At 44.6% G+C, this 21,664-nt stretch overlaps 1 protein-coding gene across 1 annotated transcript in view; it reads right to left on the reverse strand.

Annotated features, from left to right (window-relative positions):
• Positions 1 to 21,664, reverse strand: part of smurf2 (SMAD specific E3 ubiquitin protein ligase 2) — a 46,571-nt gene that overhangs the window by 20,630 nt on the left and 4,277 nt on the right. Inside the window, exons 2-4 of the mRNA XM_075453737.1 lie at positions 7,092 to 7,130; positions 5,459 to 5,567; positions 272 to 405 (exon numbers count right to left, since the gene is read on the reverse strand). Of these exons, the coding sequence (XP_075309852.1) occupies positions 272 to 405; positions 5,459 to 5,567; positions 7,092 to 7,130 (282 nt within the window). The remainder of the gene's footprint in view (positions 1 to 271; positions 406 to 5,458; positions 5,568 to 7,091; positions 7,131 to 21,664) is intronic.

The raw sequence follows: 21,664 nt of genomic DNA on the forward strand, positions 1-21,664 counted from the left end.
TCGCAGTGCAATAAAAGCTCCAACACTTCTTCTCAAATAAGGACGCCTGGAAGTCGGCTAAAGAGAGGTGATGCCTGCAGTTTCACACGTAGGGAGAGAACTTAAGGTGCTTTGGAAAACTGGCCCCAGAAATATTATTTCAATTCTTCCAGTAGTAACCAGAGAGAGCTACACAGCCAAAGAATGCTTCGAAACTTCAACAGAAAATAATCACAATAACTGAAAATGCAGTTGTTGGAGCAGGTAAAGCATCGGCAGCAGCGACACTTACAGCCTGTGTCTTTAAGGCGGTTGATGGCGTTGGACAGAAGGCGGACACAGCCCAGGAAGCCAGCCCCTTGCTTCTTATGAATCTTCTTGTGATTCCACACACTGATAGTGATGGAGTCGGATTTTCCAATGTATCTGAGGAGCAAAAGAGAAGAAGATATGTTTAATAGTCAATAACGCACACGCTGTCAAACTAACAGCTAACGTGATGATGAGATGTACTACGAATCTCACTCAGGATGTCCCCAGCTCCACAGGGGAGACACACACCCACAACAGAGGCCACTACAAAGTCCTCCAGTCAAGGACGCATTACGAGACACACTCGAGATGTGGAAGGGGAAGAGGAAGAGGAAGGTGGGGCGTCTCAGAGGGATTTTCCAGCCAGAGCGTGCGAGTGAATGTGTAAATCTGCCCCTGAGCAACTGAGTATGTGACAAAGCACCACAAGCAAAGCGTGAACCTTTAAATCATCTAAAACATTCACAGCAGCACCCTTGACGCAAAGTATGACAGTGCTGTAGGAAGAAAGATAACACAGAGGTTTAACCGACCGTCACATAGCAACAAACCAAAAACCACTTTGCTACTTTTTCTAACTTTTCCCACGAAGCGACCTTTTAAAATCAGGCTGACTTCTAGTTTCTGGCTCTTTAGCCCCTACAATTTACATACAAAACAGCTTCAGAAATCTGACCGTTTTAGCTGAAAGAAACCCACCAAAAAACATTCCGACAATATCCCAAAATAAATTAACCCTAGGCTGCCCTGAGACACAGCAGCGGACACAGAGGGAAACGCTAACATGCAGGTCGTATGGTGATCAATGTGCTTTAGTGGCGCGTCATGCTCACTTTGGTTGTTTGGCTAAACAAAGCACTAATGGGGATGATGGGAATGTCATCAGTTTTACAAGAGACAAAGTGAACACTGCAGCAGAGCGTAGCGCGACCTACAGGGTGAACCCAGAGTAAATGCTGAGCAGGACGTGAATTCATATCCTCAATCTCAAGGTAGAAAGCCCTCCTTTGAGGATCTGGAGCACGTGTACAAAATGTCAAAGAGGTCACCCACAAATTTAGCAACTGTTAATCGATTACATCAAAAATAGCCCAAAAATATCATAATTCTGCTACCAATCTTAAAGCGTGGCACGTAGAGAAGAAGAGAAGACAGAGCGACCTCCCGACAGACTCTTTTCAGAGCCGTGCTGTTAACACTGGCAAAAAAACAACATTAAAGGATTTACCAGCTTGCCACTATGCAAGTAAAACCTTAACCAGGTAATTCTGTTGCAAAGAGGCAATTTAATATGTGTTGGGAAAGTCCAGTTCTTTCCAAACCGTCTGCCTGTCTCCTCTATTGTTTCCGTGCTGCTCTCGTTTCCATTTCTCCCCGTGCGCCGGGCCCGGGTGTGCCACAAACACTGCGTGTGAACTTGTTGTGGCACATCTGCCCGGGTGGGCTCCCTCCTTCGGCCTAAAACCAATCATCTGAACGGTTCGCAGAACTGCATCCCACTGTAATTATCATGCTGCTTACCAAAAGGGATATGAAACAATGGGGCTGTGAGTAAGACGTCTGGACGTTTTGAGTCCATGCCAAATGCCTGTCTGGGGTGCGATCTGAGAGAGCTGCTATGTCAGACAGACGTGACGGGGAGGGAGGTATTATAACCAAACCCCAGTCATCTGGATCAACCTCCATGTAATAAAATTCATTAGTCTGGCTAAGATTTTTAATGCAGTCATAGGCGCAACCCCCCCAGGTACATGAGACATTAGGAGAACTGAAATAAAACAGAAAAAGCAGCAGATTTAAGGAGTTTGATGAGCCTTTTAAATACATCACTTTAATTTGGACTTTTTTTCCCTGCAGTTACAGCCAACATACGGTCAAAGAATAAGTCAAAATGTTACTGCGACAATAAAATCGCCAAGTAAGAAAAGGTACCTCTGCTACCAAAACTCCTCTAAAACTAAAACGAGCCTTTAATTCTCGGACGTAAACCGGTGAAATTTGGAACGGTAACGTTTTTGAGCAGGAATTCCAAGCCTTGAATCTTTGGCTGCTTCTGCAGTTATCACGAGGTGCGTGGGAAGCTGGATTAAAAATGCAAGTGTAACTATACACTATACCTAATGTTGAAACAGCCGTATACAACATGGAAGGATTAAAAGAAAGAGAAAATTAGCTAACAAGAGAGTCTAGTTTGCAAAAAGTTACTCAGCACAGTTACATGGAGAGAAAAGGTCAACCTGGACCGCGGTCCTTTTACCAGCAGACATGCACGGAAGTTAAATCGATTTATCCGACACCACGATGCTGTTGATATTCTGCCACTTCTTACCTGATCTATGGGAGATCATCAGACATGCAAGTAGTGTACAGCTAAATTCACGGCACATTGTGTTTGAGTCAGCTGAATGGCGATTTTGTCAGATGGAAAATGCTTTCAAACTGCTCATAAATCCCTCCACTTTGAATACAATTGGTACATTTTGCCCGCAGAACGTATTATTCAGTCAGTTTATTAATATCGGCACCGATACAGTTCAATTAAATTACAATCCAATTCAGTCCTAAACATTGTAATTAAATTATAATCCAATTAAATAAAATTAATTATCATCCAAATTAGTCCAATTTAGGAAAACAAGGCCGAGGCAAGGAAACCAACAGACCGCACCGAATCTTCTTTTCCATTCAATCCTCCATCCTGATCATGCACAAGGCGACAGTGGGGAGGAAAAACTTTTAACAAGAAGCAGCCTCCAGCAGAACCAGAGCCATTTAGGGCCATCTAATAAGACGCATTATTCAGTCGACGTAAGAGACGTGCATGCATGTTACTGCACATAGCACCGGGCTGAGGATCATAAAGTAAGCAGGAAATAAGGGTCACAGGGGAAGAGGCTGCGTTCTCTTGCAAAAACATCAATACATTGCTATATTGTAAAACTATGTCGAAGCAAGAAGTCGTTTGCTGCTGTATTAAAACTGAAAATTTCATGTTAGAACCCTGAAGACTGTTTCACAGCACTGCCATTATGAAGGACAAATAAAATGGAAAAAGCCCTGCTAGAAAGTACTGCAACGCAAAGCTGTGTCGAACTCCCTGCTGTGCAGAGGGAGCCTGAATGTTTGTGGCCGTGATGTGTGCATAGACAGAAAGCAGACGGCAGGAAGGAAACAGGGATTATAGGTCCTGTACACACAAATACAAACATTTTGACAAACACAACGCATTTTCTGCCCATCATCCAAATGCAAACGTGGTTTTTGGCCTCTGAGAGAGAACATTCTTGACAATTCTGGCCAGGGCGAAGATATTTAAAAACTCTGGTCAGGGTAGCAGGGGTTTTTTGGGCTCGTCACACTCCAGTGTCTCCGGTTTTGGATGAGATCTGACCGGACACCAGGCTTTCATTTGTTCATTTGTTACATTTTACGGACTATACTGCTTCATTTGCCTTTAAGTGATTGAAGAACAGGGGATTAATAAATGATGGTTAAACCACAAATGAATTAATAAGCAGGCTGAGGCTAATAGATGGAATATACACTGGAATATGCTGTATAATACAACACTTTTGATGAAATGGTACCCAAGATCAACTGATAGAGCTGTTTAACTGATGAGTTCACAGACACAGTCATGTATAAATATCCGGGCAATCTATCATTATTCTTCAAGGCACTTAACACTGCAGACGTATCATTTTGTAATGCTATATCCGAAGGACTCTTAATTAACCTGGCGTGATCGAGTGCACACTTACAGGACTCTGAAAGCACTACGAGACACTAAAAGACGGCCCCGGGTATTTAATTACAAAGAACTCCTGTGTCCTTGTCCTCTACAAGCTGACGAATGGGAGTTGTTATCCTGCTTCGTTTTAGTTCATCTCGACCATCTCCTGTAGTTCTCGGTGATTCACTTTACAAACTTGAGACACGAGGAGTGAGTGTGAGAGGCAGGCAGCCAGATCGGCTGCGTCTACTATCCTTGGCATGCCGGCCACATCCTGCAACAATGCTGAAAGGTTACAGTTCACGGGCCAGTTTGCTGGCCGCGGCGCTCCAATGAAACCACAGGCCTGGACACACACACACAAACACACAGGCGCAGAATTTCTACATCCTCACACGAGGACATACAACAAATGGAAAAAAAAAAAAGAAGAAAAAAAGAAAAATGGGAGTTACAGCCAACAGCTTTAATGCACTCGGCTGCATTCAGAGCACCAGGTGTTTGAGGCCCTATTTTAATAAGTGTGAGCCAGCCAGACGGCTAGCTAGGCTGCTCTCAGGCAATTAAAAGCCCTCTCCTCCAACACACCACCTGAGAGTCCTTCTGCCGGGCCATGAGAGTAAACACTGGCAGACAGTGAAACAGGGTGCGTTGATGGTAAACGCATCACTGGCACAGAAAAATACAAGTCATTTTCACATAAATTCCAGTCAACTATATCTGCAGACTCCTGGGACAAATTAGAGCAGAGAAGTTCCACTGAGCTGCGGGCCTGCGCTCTCCTCTCTGCCGGCTCATCCCTAAGGTGTGCGTTTGGGCGCGTGACTTTTTCCCCTCTTGTCAAATGTGACATTAGCAGCTAATTTAATGGCTGCGTAGAGAGAGAGGGTCTCGTCTCCACGGCAACCAAACAAACGGAGACACGTGCTTCCTCTCGCTGTTGGCTGAATGACGGCTTGGATAAACACCGGGGCGAATACTGGAAACTTTCACTCTCACATTTTCACTCACGCGCTCCGTCGCTACTTTTTCCAGGTTACTTTCACAGGACGCGCCATCTTTGGGAAAAAGGCAATCAGGTTGCAACAAGACATGCACGTGTTTCAGTCAGTGGAAGAAAATACTATTTGGAGATGCGCCCCCCCCCTCGTCCACGTCCCCTCCCTCCACTTCTCTGATACTTTAAATGTTGCTCCAGGGGAACATTTTTAGACTGAGCCGTTATGTCATTGTAGAGAATCTAGATACTGAGAGGCCAGATGCAAGAGCTGTTTTCATCTGTTACTGTTTAGATCCTGTTAATGGCAAAGCCTGACACACATCAAGGTTAAATAAAGAGAGACATACGGAATGTGAGGCATAAACCATGAGGGACTTGTCTTTTATCTCCGAAAACAGATGTGAGAGATGTCATAAAAATGCACCGGCACTCACAGATCATAGTGTTGGTTCCACTTGGGGTCGAGCGTGTTCCTCACAGTGTCTGTAGAGTGGCATTGTCCTGAACCGTCCACCACAACCTTGGCAAAGGGATCAGGGAGGCCTGAAGGCACAGAATAAGGTGTCCCAACACTCAGATTAAGACATAAACAATAAAACTGATTTCTCAGTATGTACATCCGCAAGTGTAATAAAAGTCGAAGGATAATTAATTTACCAGTAAACTAATCAAACAAAATAACAACCATTTAATTGTTCATAATGGCAAAGGCTGACACAATGAATTATCTAATGTTTATCAGCCGTTCTGGTAACCGCACTGACTGAACAATTTCTCCAAAAGTGACTGCAGAATCGACTAATAATGCAATATCTATACATGACAATATTTGTGGTTATAAAAAGCGGATTTTATCAGAGCAGAGCAACAGTCTAGAAATGCTTTAAGTGACCTTGAGTTGACACATAAGACGGAAAACAAAAAAGAAAAAAAGAAGTCTGCTGTCTTCTTAGTCTGCTGCAGTTCCGCCTCATAATTCACACATGCCAAACAGAAGCGACTCAGCCCCGCATCACTGTGTCCTCACCCACATCAAACAGTGGGTCGACTTCACCCCCACTTTCCGTCTCTGTATTTTCTCACGTAACACGACGCACAACTAAAGTTTATCAGTGCCCGCTTGAAAAGTGAGAGAATTAAGGTTGCAAAGGACTGATTTTCAATGATCATTTCTGACGTGTAAAAAAGAAACTGAAAAATGTGTGACTGGGAGCAGCTTTAATGGAAATTTGTTTGTATTAATAGACTTGTGCTTAACCGTATTTCCAAAAAGACAGATGCAAAAAGATGAAACTCTAGCGTATCTACAGAACGCCTAGGCCCATTTTAATCTAGCTGAGCTATATACACTGGAGTGATTTGAGCCCCAACTGCATTATCCGAGCGGTTTTGAGAAGCTCCACTTTGTACGGTTTTGGTTGGACGAACATGATTACAGGCACTTTAAAACTTTTTTTGTCAGACTAACAAAACTTTTTTTGTGTCACGTAAACGTGTTGACTGAGTTCAGAAATAAATAGTTTTTTTGGGGGGTCTACGTTCTCACTGCTATTCCCCACCAACTCTTGGAGTGAGTGTTTGCTCTGCTCCTGAGCGTTGGAATGGGAGGAATGGGCACCACAGAAACCACCCGGGTGAGCAGAGGACCTTTACATGCTCATTCACCATGACAGCCTGACCCAAACACAGAAAAACATTCACAACACCCAGAGTTATTAAGAATTTAATGAGCAGTGGTGCAAGAAAGTTTTCCTAATTGACAATACGTTCTTACTCTTCTTTAATAAGGGATAAAGCTTTATGGTCAGATGTGTACGTCAAGAACGAGCTCAATTCTACATTTAGGTTTTACGTAATAAGAATGTAAACCAATCTCCCACTTCAACATCAAGACCAATTGAAATGGTAAAAAAAACATGGACATTCTAACGGAATGCCGATGTCTAACTGCGGGCAGTAAACCTCGTACTCCTCAAGTTCAAGAGGCGCTTACAGTGCATGTATCATATCCCACAAATCTACATCTAAAAACAAACACACAGAGGTTTATGACTGGCAGATACTTACGGAAGAAGTCTTTCTTCACGAGGTTTTTGGCACACAGGACTGAAAAAAAGAGAGGAAAAATTCAAGCGAATCATTGAAATACACAGTAATTTCACAAATAGTACAGAGCGGCTACGCGGTTAACGTTCTTGTGACCGAGCATCGTTTTGCAGGATAAAACTTTGCAACAAAAGAACACAATCAAAACATAGAATAAGTCAATACAAACCTCTGATGAACTCGAGACTTTCATGCTTTTTATATATGTCATTTACATATAAAGAAACGGGTACATGCATGGGTGGTCAGCAGAAAATGTTTAATCTGCTTTAGGGTTAGGGTAGGAATACATTGTGCAGCAACATGGGCCGAGAGTGCTACAGATGGCATAAATCATCTCTTCTATCTTTATTTGACTGCGCATTTACATCATCGAAAGCCGATCATTTGCGTCAAGACACCTTGTCAACAACAGCTTGGGAAGCAACTTTGTAATCTTAAAGTTAAAGCTTTGCCATAGCTACACGGCTATTCTATCTTAGGATGAAATAGTTCGAACAAAAAAAAAAGGAAAGAAAAGAAAAGAAAAAAAGCCACATTGCATTCTTTATTAAAACAATCTGCCTTTAAAGCAGGAGGAGGGGATGTTTCGGCTCTGTTTCTCGATCAAAACCAGTCTGCCAGCAGCAAAGAGCGCGACCCTGCTGATCTACATTAAAAGATGTGGAGGCGGTTGCCGAGGTGATGAGGCAAAGCTACTTACACCCTCCTGTGCAGAGTACGGATGGATGAGGAAGCTCAGTAACCACCTGGGTGTCTGGAGCTCAGAGTTACAGCCAGTGAGTCAGGCACATGGAAACAATTCAGTTTTTTTCTGTAATAAAGTCCCTCTGAGGAACAGCCACTAAGTGGTCTGGATATCGATGTGGCTCACTCGCTGGTTTGAGGAGAAACGACACATTGGAAAAGAAACAATGCGAACCTGAAGCAGTGAGGGTGTGGCTACGTATAACTTCAGTCACTGCGAGTTGTGAGAGAAAACAAGAGACATAAAGTATTTTTATTTTAAAGAAATTGCGCCAAAAAAGAGAAAAAGGGGGGGGGGGGGGGGGCTTGGCTGCTGCAAAGTATTTGATCAAGCTGAAGTTGAAACATCTGCTCGCCAACATTTGGAACAGCTGGAATGATTCAAGGCAAGACCACAGCGAGACACAATATTGATGATCTCATCGCTGCCCTTCCATTATTTTGTTCAATGAAGTCTACACGATACCGCGCACATGTGGCTGCTCAGCAGTCCTTTAAAGTGCACAAACCTGTTCTCGTGCCGTGACTGCTTGCTTGCAATGAGACTGCACCCCTGGATTATTCTAAAGTCCACACCTCTCCACAATGTGCTTTGCTTGTCATCACTTAGGCAGGTTGCAGGGCTGAAACAATCACTCGACTTCAAATCTGTCCGAAATACAAGTGGCAACGGTTATAATCAGTGATGAATCATGTAAGTAATAGACAAAAGAAATCGGTATTAAACCAGAGGCCTTTGTGAAAGTGCCTTTTTTTTTCTGGTTTGGTCCATTTACATGCAGGTCAGAGTGGTCTGACTTTACTGACATTAATAGACAAAAGGCACACCCATAGCAGCAGACTGCAGCTTAAGCTACTCAATCATCGGCCGCTGCCGTTTCCTCTAACCCTCCATTCCATGCCACACATACTCAGACATACACACCATGTCAAATGTCACTCTGAATCACTTTGGCTTGGAGCTAAAACAGTTTTACCCGCATGCCTTTTAAGTGCTGTGTCGGCAAAATCCACAAAATGCCACCTCCTGCACCAACATTTACAAATGCATGGTGTTTAAGAGACACACAGAGGGCATGTGAGATTAAAGGGCCGGAGGGAGGAGTGTTAAGAGTAGACTAAACTGGATGCATGGCCGTTTTTTTTTGGGGGGGGGGGGGGCTGGGGGCTGGGGGGGTTGCAGAACATGCTGGACAGATGAGGAAGCGTTTCTTTCCACAAACATCCCTGGGAATGTGTTACGTTCCTGTGAAACCCACCTCATTTCTAAAACATCTGGTACGCATCACTTTCGGACGCATTCTTGGTGAACACGGAGGCAAGCACGTGCCCGCCCGCCCGCCCGCCCGCACACACACACACACACACACACACACACACACACACACACACACACACAGGCCTCTGAGACACCTCACTCTTCACTCCAGTGATCCAATTAATTATTAACTAGCACAGGAGGATGTGCCATGAATGTGTTTGTGTGTCTATGCGAGTCTCTCAGGGTGGTGAAAATGCTGGATGTTTTCCGTAAAGCATCAGTGGATTTAGGACCGTTTAGATGTGTACATTATTCGTTTTACAATACCGGGGGGGGGGGCGCCACAAGACTGTTCCCAACTCTCATGTGGCAAATAATCCCTAAACATCGACGTCAACAGAACTACCTTCGGCGAAATCGAAAAAGCCAGTGCTCTAAGAAATGACAATTTAGACAAAATGAGATGTAATGCATGGAGAGACAAGACATGACAAGGCTTAAACAGCTTAAACGGAGCAAAGCTGTGGAAAAAATGCAGACCCTCCTGTGAGTACATTAGCAGCCCTCAGCTAGCCACACAGCAGGAAGGCAACTCTACAATTATACCCAAGTAAACTCCTTATGAAAGCATACAAGGGGCAGAGTTACAGCGGAAAACAGAGAAAACCGCATGGAATGGTCAGACAGAGACAACAATTTAATAGGAGTAACAATGAAAGGTGCTTAATATTCGTCTAAGAGGGACTTTAAATATGAATGCACATACCGTTATCTCAATTTCATGCCTAAATGACATCCTCAGCAGTCATACCTGAACCTTTTACAGTGACTCAAAGAAACTGAACAAACCGATAAAGAAGGCTGGCTCTGTGCTGTGGCAAAAGTTACCCAACATAAAGAACAACACCGTTCGCCCTCTACAAAACAAAATGCTGAAGTGTGACGAGTATGTATTTCATTGGATTGTTAATTGCACCGCATTTAACCGGACCAGAGCTGAACTTGGTCAGTTTCTCTGTGGAGTTTTGTTCTGAACTGGTGCTGTATGAATAAACTGAATTGAATGACTTTGCGTAAATACACACACATAGACATTCAGTGAAATGTCTCTACCCGGCAGCACACAGAAATCCCCTTAAATTCACGGAATAATGAGAAATGGAGCGCTGCCTTCTCAAAGCGAAAGGAAGTGGGCATGCAGCGCCAGACATCAGCTGATTTATTGGTCACTCAGGACAGGGCCCGGCTTTCTCATGCTCTCCTACTGACAAACGCAATTACCTGCTCCCTCTTCACTCCTTGTACACATCAGCATGGAAGACAGACACGGCGCACACACACGGACACAATCCCACAATTTAGAAGAAAAATGCACGGCCATGAGAACTTAAAGGAAAAAAAGAAAATGAAAATCTTACACTTTTCCCACATATTTTCTCTCTCCAGATGCCTTTCAGAGTTACGTCATTCTGTTCCGTGGCTACACTGTCGTGCTTTTTTTTTTTAGGAAATGGAAATTTAAGTACAACCAAAATAATATGAACTGTAGCTAGAACTAATGTGGAGTTCGGTTAGATTCCACAGAATTAACGTGGTCATTGTATTTTTTTTTTTTTTTGGGGGGTGGGGGGGGGGCAGATGGTGGGAGAGGAGGTAATATTTATGAAACATTATTTCACAACACAAAAACTAGCTTATCTAAACAGTCGTTCTGTTGAAGTGGGGTTTTTTTCCGTTTGTTTTCACAATCATACGAAAACGCAACTCTAATCTTTAAATTTAGACTTAGTCGAACTATAATTTCTGGGGATGTAAACCTAATCACAAGGCTCTGCGTAGTTAATCACATTTTCATTTTAGTTTTCATCTGTTGCTATTTTGCCTAAAAAAATGGTAAATATCAAAATATCCAAATATGCTCCAAGCAGCAGTGCAAGTACCGGCCCGGGCGTTTCTCTTTCCGAAAGGTTGAATTGTGTGTTCTGTTCTGGCAAGTGAACGGGTGAGAAATCGGTGGAGGGACACAGCGAAGAGATGTTGTGGTGCAAAAATGTATGCTGATAGAAGCAACTAGATTACAGCTAATCATCCAGTGAGTGTCTATAAGAGCTGAAGTTCCAGAAGAATATGGGAGTATATTAAAGTCAGTATTGTACATCTTATTAAAGCGTGAGATGAAAATTTCCAGCTTACGAACTTGTTTCAAACCCTCTTCCATCACGTAAAAACACAGACGCTCGCTCCGGAAAAAGCATCACATAATCACCCCCGCGCATCTCGGCCCCATCTAAAGTCCTCTGTCGTCATAGCGACAGCGAGTATTGAGGCAAAGCTGAGAGAAGGGTGTCTCTGTGCTGCCTGTGTTTCTCATTCTGGTCGCAGCGCCTCGCACAGCCAGGGACTGCGGCGCAGGCCGACGGGGCTGAGGGAGGAAAGGGTATAGAAACCACAGCAGAGACAGACGAGATGAACGCCACCGAGACGTCTCAAGCTCACATCAAGCTCTGATAACACATGTAGCCTCACAAACTACTAACGGCACAAACTAATCCAAATTTGCCACTGACTGAGTGGAAATATAACCTAGAGGCTGACATGAGGAACAGGGATGTCGGGTGTATGCTCTTTGTGGCTGCTCAGCTGACTGCAATTTATTAGTCACATAATGGCTTTTCACATCAGGGCCCAAACAGGGCTGCTTCCCTGAGGACAGCTGGGAAAGCAAAACAAACGCCACATACAACTGATAATCAGCTTGGGTTTGTTTAGCTCCATTTTTCTTTTCTTTTTTGCTGTCTCCTAATAAAAATCAACTCCTCTGAGAGGCAACAGCAGCTCAGAGCAGACAGAGACAGAGACCTTGGGGTGAAGTTAAAGTCCCACCTGTGGGGAGAGGATGGGCACAGTTTCTCACAGGCTGACACACAAAGAGCCCTACTGTGCAGGCAAATCAATGGAGTCTGCTAGACGCATGCCAAACACCTGGGGAGGGAGTGGTCACGTGACATCTAAGGGAGGAAGGGGAGCGGGTGTCGCTATGGCAGCGACAACTGGCCAAGTCGAGATGGGTCGACTCTCATTTCTTGAGAACCGAACACAATTCAGCAGTCACAAACACACCCGCCAACGCACAAAAGCATGGGAAAAGAACAGGACACCATGGGGTAGTTGGGTCATACCACCTCTGGTCTGTTGCTCTGTGGTTAACCATTACACTGGAGTGTATAAGCTGGAGGAAGTGGGGGTGTGGGAACTGAGACAAGCGCCTGGTAATAATCCACCATTCCCATCCCAAGTCAAAACTATCTGGAAGCAGAGCCTAATAAGAGAAAGATGGAGCAGAGGAGGCATTTCTGAGGACCGGCTGATCGTCTGGCTGCATGAAATCGTAACTATGTGCGAACCTAAACAAATCTTTTCTGGCCTCCTAGCTCAGGTTGACCGTGTACTGAACCTCCCTTCCTGTCCACCTGGTTCCTCCAGTTGGATGCACTGACCCAGCCCCGCCAGACAGTCTGAGACATCTTCAGGGAACATACTCCCCCATCTCCGCCTCACTCTTCCAGCCCCCAACCATTCCTCTGCCTGTCTGCCTGTTTGTCTGCTCTGTTTTGACTCCAGGCCCAGGACCGTGCACTCTCATGCGCAACATTGTTCCTCTATAAACAAAGGGCTTCCTTTTCCCCGCTCCCCTCCTCCCTGACCTCTCTGGGACATAAAACCTGAAGTGAGGCAAAAAATGAAGCGGGCGAATTCTGAGTTCCTGCTGATAAGTGTATCAGTCGACCTGCTCTTTATCGGGCTCCTGCTAATGTCTGAGTTGTCTCCTACTCTGTCTGCAGTGCTTGGTGGTGCACATGTGATCTGTGCTACAGTGACACACCACTATCACTGGGCCTAAAGCAGAGGGAGGCTGATATTAGACGTGCTGGGGCTTCAATGCATGGCAAGCTCACAGACATGCAGCAATTGGCCCTGACACAAAAAGGAAGTGAAGCACAGTTTTTTTGTTTTTTGAATGACTCAATTTGGCCAATAACCATTACCCAAAAGTCCCAGTAAGAATGAGGCCAGAAAAAAACTAAAATCAAAGAATAAAAATAGCTTTACGATCTCTTGTTTGTGTTTCCACCACAAGCAAAGATCAGACCGAGATGCATGTATATGCGAGACGTACCGAAACTCCCTCCAAGTGTTCCTCATATGATGAATCACAAGAAGGGGATGGCCACTTGTGTCAGGTCTGGAAGAAACTGAGGTCTTCCAGAGACATTACATTCACGGGAAAGGAGGTGCTGGACAGACATCTGAAAAAATTGATGTGTCTGGCCATGGCTGAGGCGGACGGATAAAAACACTGGGTCCGCTCCTTTTCCTACCTCTGAGCCAGCAAGAAGTGATGACGAGTGTCGAAGGTCTAAACTTATCACTTGCAGGGAAAACAGGTTTTTTTTGGCTGCAGGACACACCTACTTAAAATTAGTGTCGTTACTTGTTGACGAAATAAACGTGCCGCCGGCGTGCACTGTGTTGTGTAAACGACGTCGGCCCTCTGTTTTAAATGCACATAGGGAACCCACACAGGAAACGAAAAAAAAAACCCACACACACTTGTTGTGTTGTCATTAATAACAAGAAACGACAAGAAATTTCCCAATTTTGTCACAATAGTCAGAAAAGATCATATTCTCCTTCTTACAGAGTAAAGGATTTGGGGTATTCAAACTAACAAGTGTGGAAGGTTGGAGTTGGAGGTAAATCTATGTGTAGGTCAAATGCCGATTGGTTGAGAGCAAGCCTGAGCTGGGAGGGTCGACTGATTAAGATCGCAGCTGCACTGGACAATCTTCATAACCTTGACACTTAAGTTTCACTTCATCACAGAGCAGATATTAGTCCAATATGACTTCTGTCTTTTCCACAGCAGGGCAAAGCTAAAGGACCAACAACAGCACACCCACAAAACCAAGAGTAGCCGACAGTTCAGACCCTTCCACGCGTTTTTTAGACTGCCCCCAAGGAGCAGGAAAATGCTTAAACACGCAGACGTGTGTTTTAGAAGCACCAGCTTGGAGTGAGGATGGAACAAGGTTCACCCCTTAAGCAGTATGTGAGTTGTTGTATATTCTCTGCAGGCTCACCTGAAAAGATCACGAATGCACAAGATCTATATACGCCCAAAACCTCTGAGGCATGTAAGCATCCAGATACTTTCTGGGGACACTTTTGTACATCACTTAACTTTAGCCCTTAAACTGCAGTCGAGCAGAAGTTAAGAAGTAGAGTCGAGTTTCACAAATGCAGTCCAGCTTTTTTACAAGTCCCACACCAACTGGAAGGGAAACATTTCAGCTTTGGCTGTGTTTGAATATCTTAGCGAATCCACTTATGTAATATGCAAATCTGGGAAGGCTTCTCCTGGTCACATAATTCAGATATTGGAGTCACTGATATTGGAGTGATCATGGAACCAACTAACTGCCAGGAAAGTCTTTTAATACATGTACAGACCTGCAAATTTCCAAGTCTTAGAGAATCAGAAAGGAAAAATGGTAACAGAATCTCCCAGTGCATCATTTTTACTGAGAAGAAAACAGAAAGGAGCACTCAGGGAAAAAAAAGAAGAGAAAAAAACCCTGATCAAATCTTTTCCAAGTTTGAAAAATTATAGTCATTCAAAGACATGCTTCATTTTCTCTAGCGTGTGAGGAGGGGAAAGAACTGGTGGTGATAAGTAATGAAGAAACTCATAATCCCCGTGACTAATAAATACCACAAAAACACAGAAGACTTAGAATCCCACTCCTGTTGCGGGAGGAATGGATGTCAAGGGACATCTGCATCAAATCTCTGTGACCAGAAGCGTAAAAATATGATACAGTTAGAGGGAAAAAAAGGGCAGAGGACATGATACGTTCTGTTCACAAAAGGATAAAAGGAAATGAAACCAAATATCTTTATGCATCACACTCTCAGCGCTTACTGGAAAAGCCACAGATGAGAGATCTTGGGTGACGTCGAGAAGCTCCAACAGGAAACCGGGACCTGTTCTGCCAGGTGGTGTGAAAAAAAAAAGAGGATGAAATGCTTTGGCTTGAAAATGATGCACCAATAAATCCCTGTGACTATTCAATGGTTCTCGTTTAGGCAGCCAGCCGAGATAAACAATCGGGGGGGAGGAAGTTCAGCTTTGTTTTGGATATATTTTAGGTGCCAGTAGCAGCTAATGCCTACTAAGGGTTCTAACAATAGCATATTTCAAATTTCCTACGAGTACGAACACTCTACCCGCATTGACCACAATACTATATCAGTGACAGCGATCACAACCTCCGAAAGGGCACTCTGCCAAGTCCTGATTTAGCATAATCTCATTAGATCATGAGTAGTTGCTTATGTGAGTCGGTCAGTCAAAACAACCGAAAAATAATCAAAGTGTTTTGATACTTGAGCATGATATGGTCTTATCGACTGAAAGGACCTGTGGGAGTCGCCGATGTTTAACTAAGACCGCATTCTAACCACACAAAGAGAGGGTGCCGATGCGAAGATGCACAGTAGTAACAAACCCACTGACTGAGACGCACAGAGAACTCAAACTCCTGCAAAAACTTGTTCGACAACACATGCGAGCGGAGAGAGGCTGGCAACATTCTTGGTGGGAGAACATTTCATCCATCTCACGTCACCTTTTCCCTTCGTGATACAGCCCACTGGAATTGCATAACTGGAGAGTCCTCCCCATTCTCACCTCCAAATAGTGGAAAAACTATGCCACAATGGGGATTTTCAGTGGCATTCCTGTTACCGCTGCATAGTACATCACTCCGTCTTTCCACTCTGTGCGATACAATGTGCCTGACAGAGAGTCGTCCAGGCGAGCAACGTCTTCCACAGTGCCATCACCGCTAAGTGAGAAGTCAAAACAGCGAGAGGAGCAGAGGCCCAGCTCGGGCTTCTTACAGCACTGCTGGCCGGGACCCGAGCTGTTTTGGGTGGCTGCATGGCTTTCCTAGCTTCTTGGCTTCTTCGCCCTCCCTGATGTAATGGAGAAGAGTAGAAGAGAAGCCCGGATCAAGCTGCATTGAAGTGAGTCGGGTTGGGTTTTTTTGGGGGGGGGGGGGGGGGGGCAAATAGTACCAACCTGTTTAACAGAGGTTGAGGACCACCACATTTCTGTGCCGACTGCCAGAAATACTGCTCCCTCCAAATTTCTTCGGGAGCTTTCAGCTTCTAAGAATGATTTCACAACTTCATCTGGGAGTTGTGTTACATCATGACTGCACAGCCATATTTTTCCCCTTTTGTACCGTCTACCTTGCCAATGAATGTGTTGGACTAAGAGGACCGTTTAGGAATCAGAACATCACGGACGATCCCGCTGCAAAGCAATCAACCAGTGCGTCCTCCTCCTTCCTCCGTCCTCCTCTGTGATGTGAAGTTTCTACCGATACTAATCGTCAACATTAACCACCATAATAAAGCTTTCCCATGATCAAAAGGCCATAATCGAAGGCTGTTGTGTGCAGGTGCATGCAATAAACAGCTTTTACAATGTGCTGAGAGTCATGTTTAGAGTGGCTACGGGATATGTGTCAAGAAGCCGTGATCTCTAAAAGACTTCTTTATCTTTTAGCTCTGGGAGGTGAATTTGCACATCGAGTGCTCTGCCTCTTTGTGAGTGAAAGAATATTCATCAACCACACTTTTTTCCAAAATATTTTGGCATAGTTTTTTTATTTGACCGACTACAGCGTCTGCAGTGTCAGCCCGAGAGCTGAATCATCAGACGCTCCCAGTTTTGGTCTGACCTGGAGATTAGTTTTACAAGAGACTTCCAGCCAAGTAAACCAAAGCTCTTACGAACCAGACAGTTACACATTATATCAATCTCAAAGAGAAACTGAAAGCACACGACCGACTATGAGCCTCTGGACTTATTTCTTTAAAATGAAAGGAAAGCTTGTTAGAGAGCAAAAATATATCGGTTTCTCAGTCGTTTTCTTCTTCTTTTTTTAAACGACGCAGCAATCCTGTGGTGTATTTGTTCAGCTTCAACAGCGATGCCGTATGAAATGTGATCTGGTGTTAATATAAACATCTCTCTTCTGATCCCGTTTTCGGCTCAAACGCCAGCTCAGAGGCACGGACAGACGTCTCCAGTCAGCTGTTGGCGTCTTGTGGCTTTTGCACAAGACTCCCCTTCAGCCGGTGCATGTGGAGACTTGCGACACCCCCCCGTCTGAGGTTAGTCCGAGTTAATCGCATCGACCCAAGGCCATCCAGGTTTAAAGCAGAGCCGGCACGTTCAAGAATTAAATCTCAGGTTACCCACCTCCATCAGGCAGCTGGGCCGGAATGCTGTGGCCACCCTGCCTACTCCACTGTTCCTGGGGAAAGTGAAATGACCCTTGCATGCTCCGATGTTTATCAGAGCTAATGAGACATTGAGCAAACTTGCAGATGGATCTCACCTGGGCACATTGGAGAGATCAGAAAATAAACACAGACATCCCAACAAATAAATGAAGGAGGTAACAAGCTCAGCACAGTTTCAATCACAAATCAAAAGTGGAATGTGTCAAGAGAGGCCTTTCCTTACAGACTGCTCCACACACTCAAAACCAGAGCCTATAGGCGGGGTGACCAGCAAATGTATCACTCAAAATTTCCACTTTATCTCAGTTAACCCAGAAGACTTGGAAATATATAGGCTTATGAATCAAATCCGAGGAGTTGCCCTTTGAATCTTTGTAAGTCGTACGCAGTGAGCGGCAATGTCAGAAGATTCTGTTAATCTGAGAACTGTTCGGAGTTTCTCTGCAGTTGCAGTTCACACATGCACTTGACAGCTGGAAAATACGCCGAAAGGGGCATCCTGATGCAAAAAGTCCACCGGTTTGTCAAAAATGGGGGAGGAGGCCCCCTGTAAATTCATACCGCAGAAAGGCCCCCTGTATTTGGAAATGTCGCCAGTAGCGTCGAGCGAGTAGGGATCAACACAAGGGTCAGCAGAAAAGAACATGAAGCAGCCATCTTTATCAACACATAAAATCCTCTGGAGGATCAGCGACAGTATTCACATGTCTTGGTCAGTCACTTTCCAAACTTCTTGCCAGGTAGCTGGCAGGATCGAATCCACTCGACAACTGCATTCACACATGCAGCCGCTCCAGAACATGTCCAGAAAATCATTCAGGGCTTCAGAGCCTGTGTAAAAATAGCCATTGTGGAAAACGCGATGCCAAGGGAACCTCTTTTGGAAAATAACCAGCACTGCAGACAGCTACGGTCATTTAAAGTCAAACTGTATCATCGGTGGACATTGAGCATGCATGCACCCCCCAAGTAGAGTTTTCTACCTTCACTAGTTTGTGTAATAGAGGAGAAATAGTAGCAGGCATTAGGCTTGGGTTGGGAGGGGTGGTGGGGGAGTGTGGCATGTCGACAGTTGAGCAGAAATGATGAGAGAGGGGCCTGCGGGAAAGAATCAGTTTAGTTCTCACTGGAAAACCCCTCCCTTACACTTGCCACTAATCCAATTCTGACCCATTAACCACCACAGCCAGGTTAACAGAGAAGGCCTTTGATGACGGTCTTTTCTAAACCGCACAGGAGGATCAGCACTCCTCCAAGGCAAGAGAGACGTTCCCACTGTATGCACCCTTTTCCTGTGATGGAGATGAATAAGACCCAAACTTATCTTACTGCTACTGGAGTGGACATTTAAACTCTTTATGCACACTGACTACATAAAGCACTAAAATAAAAGCGACGATCATCCCTGTCCACTTGCAGGGTGTAAAGGTGCAGAATGATATATTGAACGAGAGGCACATCTCTCTTATATTAAATAGGTCAAAGGAAGATTTGCCGCCCAGCGAGTACAAAAGAAATGTGGAGGATACCACATGAGCTTGACTGCGGAGGCAAGTATGATGCATGATTAGTGATGTGTGTTGAACCCTTGTCCTTCACAGGAGATGTGGATGCCGGCCAAATGCTTGCACTTGCCGTTCATACAAAATGCAGGTCCATTCCAGGTCCATTAAAGGTTTTTTTTTTTTTTTTGCACATCCTTGCTGCCCAGCCAGGCAATGGACCTGAATGCTGTTTGCACTCCGAGGATGGTCAATCATACAGAGCCGCTCCGAGCAATCACTTAGACTCATTGTGAAAGACTTAAAGGCAGGGTAGGGGATCTTTTTATGGAACATTTTTTTACATATTGCTTGAAATACTCTTCACACCCCCATTGCAACCAATTAATTAAAAGTTTTGACACAAATATGAAAAGTGTTAGTGGCCTCTAGAACGTACAATCTAGGAAAAACAGTATCCAATCATTGTGAACGGACCGTTCACAATGATTGGATTCTGATGCCGTCTATCAAACTGCAATCTGCTCCTCCCTCCCCCTCCCCCCTCCTTCCCCCTGTGCGCGTACCCTGCTCCGTGAACGAAGCTTGGCAGGAAGCTAAACTAGAGCCAGCTTGGCTAGCACCTAGCATTATTAAACGTATAGTTAGCATAAACTAAATACTAAATACGGCAACGATCGATGCTTGCTGTCAGAACAGCGCTCGTGCACCTTCGTGCTCGAGCCCGTTCATGTACTCTAGAGGCGTGCCTTCGGGGGGAAAGTGAAGGAAAGGGTTGGGACTTTTTACCGGTGTATTTTCAAAATGCAGCTTCGCTGGACTCAAAATCCAGGATCTCCTACCCTACCTTTAATGCAATAAGTGTGGCGTGGAGCTGAGGTCATTTGTAGAAAGGTAGATAAAATGCCGCTCACAACACAGCCAATCAGATTCCTGAAACGCAAACCAGCGTCAAGAACTCCATTAATGCTTAATGCTTAATGATGCATTCATGCTGTATTAGATCAATGCAGAGCCTGAGCCAAAGCACACAAAAGTGACCCTGGCAGTTGTGAGCATGTGCTGGAGTTTCTATGTCCTTGTGGTGAGTTTGTTTGTGTACTTCAAACAATGGAGACTGAAAACAGAAGTTACTGGATGCAACTCTGGCTCTATGAGTACGTAGGGAGCTCATAAATGAGGAGCAACAGTCGCTTTGACTGCAAAGAGGGAAGTCATTAAGGGCGTGCAATTACATACTCCCAAAGCCACTGACAATATTTTATTGACAACAGAACGTAGAAAACATATCAAACGTTAAAAGTGAGTCAATTTGCTATTTCATGAGAACTATTCGCTCATATTGAATTTGATGGCAGCAAAATGTCTCATTGCTGTTGGGACAGGGCCATGTTCACCACAGTGTAGCATCGCCTCTTCTTTTAACAGCAGTCTGCAAACATGTGGGAACTGAGGACAGCAGCTGCTGGACCTTCGGGAGAGGAACGCCGTTCCATTTCGGCGTATTTTGTGTTTCACGATGCACCAAATGTTGGTGAAAAGTCTGGCCTGCCAGCACTCGGACTCTTCTGGTGCGAAGCCATGTTGTTGTAATACATGCAGTGTGTGCTTTACCTCTGAGAGACTCTGCCTCTCTAAGGTGCTCTTTTTATACCAGGTCATGTTACTGACACTTTGCACATGAACCAAATTAGTTAAAAATGTTAATACAGATGTTTCTTAATACCATTTCCTATTCCAGACTTTTGCTGTCCCAACTTTTTGAGACATGTCGCTGCCACCAAATTAAAGATATGTACAAGTATTTTTCATGAAATAGTCAAATTTGACATTTGATGTTTTTTGTGTTTCGTTGGGAGTAAAATAACAGTTTATTAGATTTGCAAACCATCGCGTTGTTTTTTCCATTTATATTTTACACCACAAAGCGATTGTGGAATTGGGCTTACATTTGAATACTTTATTCATTGTAGCCACGAGCTGATAAATTATTTACAAATGTTGTATGAACCGCAGTAGCAACTGAAAAAAGTATCCCTCAAGGATACAAGCAGCCCTGGTTGGAACATAACCGCTGTAGGTGGTTTTCTTTTCTTTCAGACACAAAATGAAACCGGACCTGAGGAGACAGGAAATTATTACCGGGTTTTAAATTAATATGACAAAGCCGCCATTATAAAGTGTTGATGCTCTGCTCAGCAGGAAGAACCAGCCCCCCCCCCCCCCCCCAAACCACACATGCTGCCCACTCATTGAACCCATGGCAAACTGCTGTATACAGTGACAGGATAAAGCTGTAAGCCATCCAGCCATAAACACACAAGACTTATGAGCCCTGCTGAGTAATACGACTAGGATTCTTTCCTTTATTATTGTAGGGGAACCTCAAAAGGGGGATTCTGGACTATTCTGCTTCCCACCTGTCAGGGGTGACGTTTGGACAAGTGTTCGGGTCTGGGGAGCACTTCCTCTCTGAGAAGCTGCCCGCTCTCCGTCTCTCTCTGCTACATCTGGTCTCCTCTGAGCCGTTGTTGGCGGCGGTTGAGGGTAGAGCAACCGCAGAAGGCTTTGTCCTCGCTGAAGAGCAGCTGAACCAACAGGAAAGCCAACTCCAGCCAGTCAATTAATTGATGGAACAATCTAAA

The sequence above is a fragment of the Odontesthes bonariensis genome, chromosome 21, assembly GCF_027942865.1.
Source record: "Odontesthes bonariensis isolate fOdoBon6 chromosome 21, fOdoBon6.hap1, whole genome shotgun sequence".
NCBI classification, from domain to species: domain Eukaryota; kingdom Metazoa; phylum Chordata; class Actinopteri; order Atheriniformes; family Atherinopsidae; genus Odontesthes; species Odontesthes bonariensis.